The sequence below is a fragment of the Panicum hallii genome, chromosome 9 (assembly GCF_002211085.1).
Source record: "Panicum hallii strain FIL2 chromosome 9, PHallii_v3.1, whole genome shotgun sequence".
Lineage (NCBI taxonomy): Eukaryota > Viridiplantae > Streptophyta > Magnoliopsida > Poales > Poaceae > Panicum > Panicum hallii.
The window spans coordinates 18,080,267-18,092,957 of NC_038050.1; the positions used below are offsets into that span (position 1 = coordinate 18,080,267).

The 12,691-nt window shown below is 47.2% G+C and overlaps 1 protein-coding gene across 1 annotated transcript; it reads right to left on the reverse strand.

Annotated features, from left to right (window-relative positions):
- Positions 1-4,274: 4,274 nt before the first annotated feature.
- On the reverse strand, positions 4,275-6,165 carry LOC112876913. Its single transcript, XM_025941092.1, has 6 exons — positions 6,042-6,165; positions 5,695-5,942; positions 5,381-5,599; positions 5,203-5,295; positions 4,733-4,834; positions 4,275-4,650 (listed from the first exon to the last, which is right to left on the reverse strand). Exons 2-6 carry the CDS (start codon positions 5,890-5,892, stop codon positions 4,465-4,467), a joined length of 798 nt encoding a protein of 265 aa, XP_025796877.1. The 5' UTR covers positions 5,893-5,942; positions 6,042-6,165; the 3' UTR covers positions 4,275-4,464.
- Between the last annotated feature and the right edge of the window lie 6,526 nt (positions 6,166-12,691).

Below are 12,691 nucleotides of genomic sequence, written 5' to 3' on the forward strand. Positions count from 1 at the left end.
ACCTACAGTCCATAAAAAGCCAAAAAACAATTTACACGTTCTGCTGTCCTATCACCTATTTTAGCCTTTGCAATTTTGTTTCAGATTTGCTTTGTTGAGTTTGTGTCCATGGTCGAGTTTTTGTCGTTGGTTTAGTGTGTTCGTGGTCGTAGTTCAATCGCCCATCGCTATTTTTATTTCCGCCGCTATCCCATCCAACTTTACCCAAACAACAAGTCAAGCCCTCACGTTACTTGACTTGCCCCCGCTAGCCGCCATGTGTGAACTCTCGCCGCATAAGCCCTAGATAGGTTGAAAGCCGCCGCGTGTTTTTTGCCTTGCATCGCAGCCCTCCTTATTTCATCTAGCGATACCTATTACTGCATACCCCAGGGATAATACCTTGTTGTTATCTTTTGCTATCTTCTAACCATATTAAGAAGATTAGGAAAAGGAGTGGAGTTCACTTCAGACTTCAACGAGTGTGTGTCCAAGGATGAGCTTACGAGGCTTCTTGATGACCAGCGCGTCTACATCAATGAGAAGTTTGAGTAGATGATGCAAACTGTTAACAATCTAGTCACCCGGATTGAACATGTTGAACAACGGCCTCCTCCACGTCGGCCCCGATTCTCGGTGTTTTACTGCCAAGCCCACCGAGGGATACCCGCGAGGTGGTGAGTTGTAGGTAGAGTGTCGCCGAGATCAGGAACTCAAAGGTGTAAGAAACACAAAGTTTAGACAGGCTCCGGCTGCCAAGAGCGTAATATCCTACATCCTGTGTGGTGGTTTGTATTGCCTTAGGTGTTGATTTGGTTGATTTGTTTGGAGGGGGTCTCTGCCCGCCCTTATATACTCTGGGGGGACAGGTTTACATGGAAATCCTAGCCAAATACAAGCTCAGAAGTCCTACCCGAGTACTATTCGGGTGGTTTGCTTCTGTTCCGACTAGTTTTGCAACGGTACGAGTAGTTACAATTGGTGTAGGATGTGGACCATGTCCCACCCCTTATCCTAGAATATGTACGCCATGTGCGCAGTCCCGTGGCCCGGGGTCTGATAAGCCCTCGAGCTCTTCATAGTCGAGTACTGCAGGCTTCCAAGTACTTCTGAAGGCATCCTTGAGTTCTCCCGAACTCCATCTTGAAGGTGTCTTCCGAGTACTTTCTTAACTGCATCGAGGCTGTGAGGTGCTCATGCTCCGAGTAGGTGTCAAGTCTTCTTTTATATGGGGTGTCATTAAACTACACTCCATATGGAGTAGCCCCCGAGCCTTAGATTGACTCGAAGAATCAGGCTGAGGGTCAAATTAGTCTTGAATCTTCTGTCCTTATCTTTCAAAAGATTTGAAAAATAAGTCGCTGATAACACGTGTCCCTAGCCCCTGAGCCTTGAATCCAAATCCCCAAGGTGTGGAAAAAAGAATCAAAGAATCGTGGCATACAATATATAATGGTAAAGATTTGGTAGTTAAGATGGGCAAATTGGTCAGAAATTTGAAAACCGCTTTTTTCGGAATGAATTCCCTGAAAAAATGGTTAAACAAATAACTTCTCCAAAAAGCACCCTAAATTACCTCTCAAATCAAACCTTTTTCCTTGAGTCGATGGCTAGATAAGACCTTTGGGTTAAAAATTTGAAAAACCCCTTATTTCGGAATAAAATTCCTAAAATAATGGTTAAACAAGTATCTTCCCAAGATAAATCTTCAAAAGCCTCTTAAATCGGGTTCTTCTATGAATCTTCCAAGTAGTTTTGCAACATCCAGCCTCCGAACATGAGAGCTTAAGCGATCTGCCAAAAGCATGCTGAGTGCCCTGTCGAGCCTAGCCCTCGAGCATGGGAGCTAGATGAGTCAAGGTTGCTGACGGTGCGTATAACTAGTCGCAAACTAGTAAACACGGTGTTATGGGAGCGAGACCCCTTCAGTAAACTCCTCGTAGTACTAGTCAAGAACTAGTAAACGGAGTGTTACTGGAAGTAAGGGAGCGAGACCCCTTCAGTAAACTACACGTAGTACTAGTCGAGAACAAGTAAATGGAAAAGTACTGGAAGTCTAGGAGGGCCCTTCAGTAAACTACATGTAGTACTAGTCGAGAACTAGTAAACAAAGTAGTACTGAAAGTCTGGGAGCAATACTCCTTCAGTAAACTACATGAAGTATTAGTCGAGAACTAGTAAATGGAGTAGAACTGAAAGTCTGGGAGCAATGCCCCTTCAGTAAACTACATGTAGTACTAGTCGAGAACTAGTAAATGGAGTAGAACTGTATGTCTGGGAGCGTTGCCCCTTCAATAAACTACACGTAGTACTAGTATAGAACTAGTAAACGGAGTAGTATTGAAAGTCTAGGAGCGTTGCCCCTTTAGTAAACTACACGTAGTACTAGTCGAGAACTAGTAAACGGAGTAGTACTGGAAGTCTAGGAGCGATGCCCCTTTAGTAAACTACACGTAGTACTAGTCAAGAACTAGTAAATGGAGTAGTACTAGAAGTCTGGGAGCGATGCCCCTTCAATAAACTACACGTAGTACTAGTCAAGAACTAGTAAACGGAGTGGTACTGGAAGTCTGGGAGCAATGCCCCTTCAGTAAAGTACACGTAGTACTAGTTGAGAACTAGTAAATGGAGTAGTACTGGAAGTATGGGAACGATGCCCCTTCATAAAACTACAAGTAGTACTAGTTGAGAAATAGTAAACGGAGTAGAACTCGAAGTCTACGAGTGATGCCCCTGCAGTAAACTACACGTAGTAATAGTTGAGAACTAGTAAATGGTGTAGTACTAGAAGTATGGGAGCGATGGCCCTTTAGTAAACTACACATAGTACTAGTCGAGAACTAGTAAACGGAGTAGTACTGGAAGTATGGGAGCGAGTCTCCTTCAGTAAACTACACGTAGTACTAGTCGAAAACTAGTAAACGGACTAGTACTCGAAGTGTGGGAGCGAAACCCCTTCAGTAAACTACTCGTAGTGCTAGTTGAGAACTAATAAACAGAGTTGTACTAGAAGTATAGGAGCGATGCCCCTTCAGCAATCTTCGCATAGTACTAGTCGAGAAACTAGTAAACAGAGTGTTACTAGAAGAATGGGAGCGAGTCCCCTTCAGTAAAGTACACGCAGTACTAGTTGAGAACTAGTAAATGGAGTAGTACTGGAAGTATGTGAGCGAGTCTCCTTCAGTAAACTATATGCAGTACTAGTTGAGAACTAGTAAATGGAGTATATTGGAAGTGTGGGAGCGATGCCTCTTCAGTAAACTACACTAGTACTAGTCGAGAACTAGTAAACGGAGTAGTACTGGAAGTATGGGAGTGATGCTCATTCAGTAAACTACACGTAGTACTGGAAGTATGTGAGCGAGGCCCCTTTAGTAAACTACGCATAGTACTAGTCGAGAACCTGTTAACAGAGTAGTACTGGAAGTATGGGAGTGATGCCCCTTCACACTACAAGAAATCTTAGCTTTTATGACAAACCGAATCTGTCATGTAAAGTACGCAATTGGTCATAAAAAGTAAGTTATGACCAAAATCCCCGCGTCACAGTGTCGTCACAAAACGACCGTCACATAAAGTACCTCGTGATGGTTTTATGGTCCACGGTCACAAAATGTCTATATCTTTTGTGACGGAGGGTTTGTAGCGTCACATATTGTTTCCTTTTATGACGAGTACTTCTGTCATATATTAGCTAGTCAACGCATCACATTATGTACGAGTCATCACAAATGCTAAGACGAAGAACAAGTTTCGATGGTTTTTCGTGACATCGCAGTGTCGTCATGTATAGTTTTTGTAGATTATGTGACACTTATATTTTGTCATGTTTTGTACTCGTTCGTATGCTATTTACACACATTTGCAGACGAGTCTGTGGCGTCACAAATTGGCATTCCATTCATGACGGCGTCGCCCCACTGGTCTTTCATCACAACATACAAAAGCATAATTAATACACATATATCAGCCATCATCCACAGGATTGACACCACAATTCACAAATCATTCAGAATTCACAGGTCAACACAATTCACTGAAGCCATCATGGATCCACATGTTCCAACCACAAACTTGCAGCATACTTGTCCAACCACATAGTTCCAGGTTCTAGGTTGCAGGTTCCAGGTTCCAGCAAACAAATAAATATATGGCACAATCTAACATACAACCAGATGGCATATAGTTCTCACAAAGTTCCAAGCACAGACTAAGTTGAAGCAATGTAGCAAAAGCTTAGACAAAGGCCTCATCCTCAGAAATTGCAGTCATACCTCAATCTTTCTGAAGTCTCAGGACAGCTCGCAGCAGCGCATTAGTCTCCTCAAACCTGCTAGTCATCCCCCTCACTTCCTCTTGGGTCTGCCGCAGCAAATTTTGGTTTTCTTCAAGTGCGTCCTGCTGAGCTTGAAGTTGTGCCTGCAACTCTTCCCGCTTCCTAGCAGCTTCCTCTCTTTCAGCTTGGAGGCTTGCCTCAAACTCAGCTCAGATGCGTGCTTGTGCTGCTGTTGATGAGGACTGAGCATTCTTTGATGGTCGAGGGGCACCAATGTTAGGAAGAAATGTGGATGAGCGGCTGATCTCGCTAAGAGTTTCATCAACAATCTTGGTGGGAGATTTTTTTGCTTCTCCTTCTTCTGGCTCTCTATCCTTCTCTGCCACCATCCGTTCCTACATAAAGAGGATGCAGTTAATAACAAGGCTAGGCACGTACTTGAGTACAATAGATGTATCAAATCATTTTGGAACTTACATATATTTCATTGGCAAGAGGAGTGCGACCATTTTTGGAACTTTTCATACATTCCCCAAAGAACTCTACAGCATCTGGATCGCTGTTGTTGTACTTAGGCCTCTGCAGCATGTAAAAGCCTTGGATGACTTTGAAGCACACATCTCAGTTTACATTGCATAGTAACAAAAGGATCCAGCCGAAAACCAGGCAATCAGTGTGCATACAGAACAAAATAATCACATACAGTACAAGAAGCAAAATGTTTAGTATCAGAAAGAGCCTTGCCCTTTTCATCCATCTTTCTCAGTTTCCCTGTGCAAATAAATTCCAAAAGGAAAAACACTACAAATAGCTATTCAGTAGAGGAAAAACACTACAAATAGCCATGAACTACATTTTCCTTTGCAACATAACAGGAGCTTAAAGATGTTGAACATACAACCCAAAAGCACCCCAAAAGTGCCCCAAAGTGAAAGCAATAATATTACCAGGCTGTATCGATAGGCTATGTAGGACCTAGAACCAGTTTTTTGGTGAAGCTGCACCTTGGATCGGTTTACTTTATTCTTCGCAGATTTCTCCTGCACCACAAATGCAATACAAACTTCAAATTCACAGGCATAGTTTGATTGCATGTTAACAAAAGCAGTGATGCAGGCCATGGACCTGATTCTTTGGGTCACACCAGTACTTTACGAGCTCGATCCACTCCTCTTTCTTCATTTTAGGTGGAGGTTCTTTGGCCAACAGCTGTTCCATTGTCAGGGACTCGTCGAAGTACTTCCTTTTTAGGTGATACCTCTGCTGCTTTACTCCCTTCTTAATGATATCAGTGCATGCAGATTTGCTTGGTCCATCATTCTTAACATCCACATCCAACCTATTCTGCAGTCACACAAATCATTTATTTGACAAAATTTCTTACATGGGAGTAGAGCTAGTAATTAAAGAAAGTAGTTGAAGTGAATTAGGTGTCTCACCGCCACTTTATCAAGCACTTTTTGTACTTCCACTGGCCCCCCATCTTTTTCATAAAGCTTCCAAGATGTGTAGATAGGCAGCTTGTCTCTAAGAGCTACACCAGTTTTTGATGCCAGCTTCGCTGCTTGAAGTGGGACATCAGGTCTTTTCTTCCCTTCAGCCACTTGGATAGGCAGCTTGTTTCCTCTCTTTATCATCTTCTCTAAGCCAAGCCCTATGGTTTTCTTGCGGACTTCCTTTCGGGGCGCTGCATTGGCAAATAACATGCAAAATGGGTTATTATATAGCAGCCGCAAATGTAGATATTGAATGTAGATAATAGTGGTTGGAAACACATATTGATTACCAGGAACAAAGTCACCAACTGGTTCTCCTTCAATTGTATGACCCTCTGAATCGGCATCAACTTGGTCATTTGAGTCATTGATGTCATTGCTTTGCCTAGAGCTCTGTACACCTGGCGAGGTTTCTATAGGAACAGATTGGTTAACACTAGTCGTGGGAGTAACTTGTGGAAACACGGCAAGGATGGGTGTAGGAGTAGGAGTACTATGCTCAGTGTTTCCACTAGGCGTTGATATGGGTGGACTGGTGCTGGGTAATCTAGAAGCACTGGAAATGGGATTTGTTTTAGGGTTGGCTTTCGAAGCGGTCTTAGCAGGCAAGCGCAATCTTTCCCTAGGTGGTGGACGGCCTCCAGGCGATGCCATGGCTGCCTGTTGCCTAGTCAATCTGGTAGGTGTGCACGGTGGTAGCTAGTTTGCATCCTTAGGTGGTGGACGGCCTCCAGGCGATGCCATGGCTGCCTGTTGCCTAGTCAATCTGGTAGGCGTGCACGGTGGCAGCTGGTTTGCATCCCTAGGTGGTGGACGGCCTGCAGGCAATGCCATGGCTGCCTGTTGCCTAGTCAATCTGGTAGGCGTGCACGGTGGCAGCTGGTTTGCATCCCTAGGTGGTGGACGGCCTCGAGTAGGCCTGGCTGCCTGTTTCCTAGTAAATTTGGTAGGCGAGCATGGTGGCAGCTGGTTTGCAGCCCCCATTTGTGCCGTCTTTTGCTTCTTAGTGCGAGTTCCTGGAACCATCGCTCGTACCTGCCAAGAGAAACATGCATCTTATCAATTAAGGATAATGAGTGAAGTACATTAAATGACTACAATGAAGTACATGATTGAAAAAGACTAACTACATACTTGTTAATTGGCCTAGTAATGCATCTCACCTCAGTATTATCTCATTATTTAGGTCATCATCGTAGTCATCATCACTATCACATTGGTTATCAATGTCAGAGGATGGGTCATATTCATTGTCAGACTCTATTGTCTTCCCCATGCACTTTTCCTTTTTTGAAAAAACATCTCTAACATCCTGAGCTAGTATTGGAATACCCAGAGACGCAAAAATTTCCTGGACCTCCCTTACCCTTTCATCCCTTTCCAGCTCGTACTGAGTTTTTTTTCATTTCTTACTTAGTTTCATGAAACGCACAGAGAGCAGAAACTGGATTCAGTTTCTGTAAAAGAGATGCAAAAGAACTAACAAATCAGTATTCTTTTAAATGTTAGGAAGAAGAAAAAATAACAATTAACAGAATGTAAGACAAAACCAGGTCCTTGGCAGAACCTGCGTTCATGATTCATTAACTCATTTGCAGGCAACAGCTTCAGTATTCAGACTGTAACTTTTTTGAACATTTCTAGACCTGCAATTACCAAGCAATGGAGGAGAAGGGGGAAGCAGACTACCTTTGGAGGAGGAGGAAGCAGACTATAGCCGGCGTTGAGGAGTGCACGTGGATGCCTTCGGTGCGCCTCTATCCGAGCAAAGTTCAGGATGTCGACGGGGCTCTCCGGCCTCTGGCGTTGACGTGGATGTCGTCCGCGCTGGGCGCTGCTAAGTGGCAGGGAGGTAGGAGGAGGCCATGCTCGTTGACGTTGCGGGGTTGAGTGACAGCGGGGGTGGTGGGTCGGCGCGGCGGCGGGGGTGATGGGTCGGCGCGGCAGCAGGGGCTTGAGGGACAGCGGGGGTGGTGGGTCGACGCGGCAGCGGGGGTGATGGGTCGGCGCGGCAGCAGGGGCTTGAGGGACAGCGGGGTGGTGGGTCGGCGCGGCAGCGGGGGTGATGGGTCGGCGCGGCAGCAGGGGCTTGAGGGACAGCAGGGGTGGTGGGTCGGCGCGGCAGCAGGGGCTTGAGGGACAGCGGGGGTGGTGGGTTGGCGCGGCAGCGGGCCGGGGCTGGAGGGACGGCGGGGGTGGTGTGTCGGCGAGGAGAGGGGACCAAGGATTGGGGATTTTTCCCCTATCCCTAGCCGGGCAAGAGGATAAGGCGAGGGGGATTTGGATGGCTTGAGCGGGAGGTGGGGTGGGTCCTGTGTGTCGGCGAGCGGGAAAGCGCGGGAGAGAGCCAGGTGCGGCAGCGAAAATTTGGCCCTGGCGGGTGGGCCCGGATTGTCAGTGACCCTTTGAGTTCTATTAGGATTTCAAACCGATTTTTAGGCCTAGTAAACGATTGAAAATGAAATGAATGTATAAAACAAAAATGTTCAACTTGTCCAGTTCTACATTTTTGGTTTTGGCTATTTTCTCATTTGAACTTTTTTTGACAGTTTCAAATTTGAATTTCAAATTTTATGATCTATGGACTAAATATTGGTGTACTAAAGACTTTCAAAATAAAAAGTGATGAACACAAAGATTGCACATCTCATCAAAATGAACACTTTTTGTTTTGGTAGTTAGTTCATTCGAGAAAGTGGGTGTAAGTTTGTTCATAAAAATTACATGTCTCACTAATAGTTTCATGAGGCTATATGAGAGATTGTTCCCTCGACTTGTAAATCGTTCAAACTTTGGAACATGAAAATATGATCAAAATCAACAAAAAAATTTGAATGATCATGATTTTACAAATTTTTAGAAAAAAATGCATCAGATTTCGAGATGGTATGTAGGAGAAAAATTTGTTACAAGATTTAGACATGAACATCTGGGCCCACATGTCATTGATACGCTGGACAACCTGGCCACTGTGTGCCCGCTTGGCCACTGCTCATTGTGTTGCCGCTTGGCCACTGCCTGTAGGCATCAGGCCGGCCCAACTGGCCTGCTGCCTTGCCGCCCCTCCCCTCACCCTGCAGGCTTGCCGGCGACCAGCACCTGCACTCACCGGCCTCGCCGCCCCTCACCTCCAGCAGCCGCCGCCCCTCCCCTCACCTGCATCTGGCGCCCACCCCCTCAGCTCCAGTAGCCGCCGCCCCTCCCCTCACCTGCACTGTGGTACGTGGAGCCCAGGGGTCCAACCCACGGTGGATCTTCACCAGCAAAATGAGCTGCTCCACCCCCCACTAGCATCCACGCGCGGCAACCATAGCTGGATAAATAGGGATGAAGAACTTCTCAGCTCAAATCATACAAGTGGATGCTCACTGAGTTCCGTGGACATTTGAAGAACACACGCAGGTAGTTCTTGGTCGTGTCCTTCCCTGACCGCCTCTCTATCACCCTCGCCATCCCACAGTCAGGGCATGGGATCAAGGGAAGTCTAGTCTCCTTACCAAGAGGATATGGTTGCAGCTCCCACATCGAGCTTGGCTCCAGATGGCGCTCAACCATCCTGGACGCTCCACTGCCCCTCGATTGAGTAGCCGAGCTACCCCACTTGGACATGGCGCCGTCGTCGCCGTCGCCGTCGCCGCCACAGCAGTCTCCTGGAACCGTCCAACGCCGTCAGCTGGGGAGAGGGGGAGCCGGCTCCGCCCAGAGACAGCACGACGGCCGCCGTGCTCTACCACCCCGATCGACGCTCGCCCAAAGGCCCACCCGCACGACGAGCTCAGACCGCCCTGCTCTGCCTGCCCGCACGCACTGGCCTCACTCCCGGGTCCGCCCACCCACACGCCCTGGCCTCACACCAGAGGCCACCTGCTCTACCCGCCCGCACGTCAAGATCCACCGCCCGCCCTGGCGTCCCGCCGAGATCCGCCACCCGCCGCACTCCACCAGGCCGCCCGCCAAGCTCGGCCTGCCCGCCCGCAACGCTACACCGACCCACCCACCGCCGGCATCCGCGCTCGGTAGCCGTGGTCCGCTCACCCGGACGCTGCCCGCCCGCCGCCCGAACACCGCCCGCCGCTGTGTGGGAGTGGGCAATTTTGGGGAACGATTCGAAATGGCCAAGTTCAACGTCTGTTCGGGGATCATGTTATAATTAACAAACAATGACGTACAGAAAAGGTCACAAAAAACCACTTCATATCGTCATTAAAACCATAACAGACGATCGGCTACTCTGGTTGACATTTTGTGACGACACCAGGCATCTTTATGTGACCAAAAGAAGAGAGTGGTCATAAATAGTTCAAGGGCTCATGAATTTATGATGACATAGATTTTGTCGTCATCTAATATTACAATATATGATGATATTTGTCCTCGTCATGAGGACTTTTGTCATAAAAAATCATAATTCTTGTAGTGTCTATAAACTACACGTAGTACTAGTCAAGAATTAGTAAACGGAGTAGTACTGGAAGTGTGAGAGCGATGCCCCTTCAGTAAACCATGCAGCGTTGCTGCTAACAACTTGGGATACAAGTTGGCTAAGGGCGAAAACGGCATAGATGCTTGATATTCCAGGAGTTTGGGACCTCCTGGCCATCAGGGTATTGTAAGCGATACGACCCTAATCCTGTAATCTTGAGCATGATGAAGGGTCCCTCCCATCACGAATTAAGCTTGTGTAGCCCAGTTTTATTCTGGATGTGGCGAAGGACCAAATCTCCAACATTGAAAAATCTTGCTTGAATGTTTCGGTCGTGGTAACGATGGATGCCTTGTAAGTAGCGGGCTAACTTAAGCAAAACATTGCATCTGACTTCTTGAGCCGAGTCAAGTTCGAGATGTCTTGCACTATCGGTCTCGTCTTCCTTGTACATCTCCAGTCGAGGAGATTGCCATATGACATCAGCCGGTAGTATAGCATCAGATCCGTAGACGAGAAAGAAAGGTGACTATCCTATGGCTATGCTTGGTTGTGTGCGAAATCCCCAGACTACTGACAAGATCTCATCGATCCACTTGCCGCCCTTTTTGCTGTTCTCGTCATAGTCGTTTCTTCAATCCATCAAGAATCTTTTCATCATAGGACTCCTAGACTTGTACCCGGCTAGGACTTCCATGTAAACCTATCCCCCAGACTATATAAGGGCGGATAGGGACCCCCTCCAAATAGGAGATCATCCGATCACCACTTAAGGAAATACAAACCACACAGGACGTAGGGTATTACGCTCTCAGTGGCCCGAACCTGTCTAAACCTTGTGTTCCTTGAACCTTCAAGTTCCTGATCTCGGCGACACCTTACCTACAAACTCACTACCTCAGGGGTATCCCTTGGTGGGCGTGGTGGTAAAACACCAACAGGATAGCCCACTGATAGGTGGCTCCTGTGTTCTTCAACCCAAAGGACATAGTTGTGTAGGCATATGCTCCAAATGGGGTGATGAATGTTGTTTTGATCTAGTCTTCTTCCTTGAGAGTAATGTGATGGTAACCCGAGTAGCAATCAAGGGAAGAGAGCAGGACGCAGCCAGCTGTAGAGTCAATGACTTGGTCGATGAATGGGAGCATGAAGGGATCCTTTGGATAGTGTTTGTTGAGATCAGTGTAATCCACACACATCCTTCATTCATTATTATTCTTTTTTAGAACTAGTACAGGGTTGGCTAACCATTCGGGGTGGTAGACTTCTTTAATGAAACCAGCCACGAGTATGTTTGCTAACTCCTTCTTGATGGCCTCCCTCTTGTCTGGGGCGAAGCGTCGTAGTCGCTACTTCTTTTGAGTGGCTTTGGGGTCGACTTTTAGGCAATGCTCAACCAACTCCTTGGGCACGCCCAGCATATCCGCTGGTTTCCACGCAAATATGTCACGATTGGCTCGAAGGAAGCTGATGAGCGTGCTTTCCTATTTGTCGTTCAAGCCGCTTCCAATCAAAGTAGTCTTGGACGAGTCACCTTCTTGCAGCTGGATGGCCTTGATGCCGATGTTGTTGGGTTGGGTTTTACCCTGGACTGGCTAGGCCTCTGATTGGGATCGCCATCTCTGAGTCGGTGAGTTTTTGTGCGGCCGCGAAGACTTCCATAGAAAGTTTTGGCACGTGTGCTGTCGCGGCGTACTCCATCGCGTTTTGGTCGCAATCGTACGACTTCTTCAACTCGCCACGAAATGTGAGTACACTTATCTTGCATGGCATCTTGAGTAGTAAGTAAACATAGTGAGTCACGGCCATGAATTTGGCCAAAGCTGGTTTGTCGAGGATGGCGTGGTATGACGACTCGGAGTCAGCCACCTCGAACTTGATGTACTCCATGCGGTAGTTGTCTTTCGCCCAAAGGTGACTGGCAGGACCACAAAACCAAGTGTAGCTGCGTTTCCCAGGATGATGCCGTAGAATGGAGCTCTACTAGGGCTAAGCATCTTGGAGATGTTCAGCCCCATCTTCTTCGATATACTCGCAAAGAGTAGGTTGAGACCGCTCCCACCATCCATGAGTACTCAGGTCAACTGTGAGCCCACCACGACAGGATCTAGTATGAGCGGGAATTTTCTCAGCTCGGAGAAGCTGGTCCACTGGTCGTCCCTAGAGAAGGAGATCGGGACCTTGTTGTATCTCAGAGGTTTCTGTATGGCGGGCCCGATAGAGAGAATTTCGTGCAGAGTCAACTTCTGCGCGTGCTTCAAGGGGAAGCCAGTGTCTCCATCAAAGATGATGTTGATGACATTCTTGGGTCTTGGAAGTCTTGAGCCCCTGGCTTGTCACCCTCATCGTTGTCCCCCTGATCCTTCCACTTTCCGTCTTGAGGAAGGAGTGGAGCGTTGAGTGACTTGCGAAGGCTGACACACTCGAAGAGCGTATGTTGTGACTTCGGGTGCATCGGGCATCATTTGTCCAGGACTTTCTCAAATTGTGCTTGATTATTCCCCAACTTCTTGCCCC

Bases quoted from the DNA above. Each gene is read 5' to 3' on its own strand.
- LOC112876913 (XM_025941092.1), bottom strand. From the start codon at position 5,892: ATGATAAAGAGAGGAAACAAGCTGCCTATCCAAGTGGCTGAAGGGAAG. The intron at 5,296-5,380 runs GTCCATGGCCTG...TTTGTGGTGCAG, and splicing joins GGTGTGACCCAAAGAATCAG to GAGAAATCTGCGAAGAATAA. The intron at 4,651-4,732 runs GTAAGTTCCAAA...CTCTTTATGTAG, and splicing joins CTCTTGCCAATGAAATATAT to GAACGGATGGTGGCAGAGAA.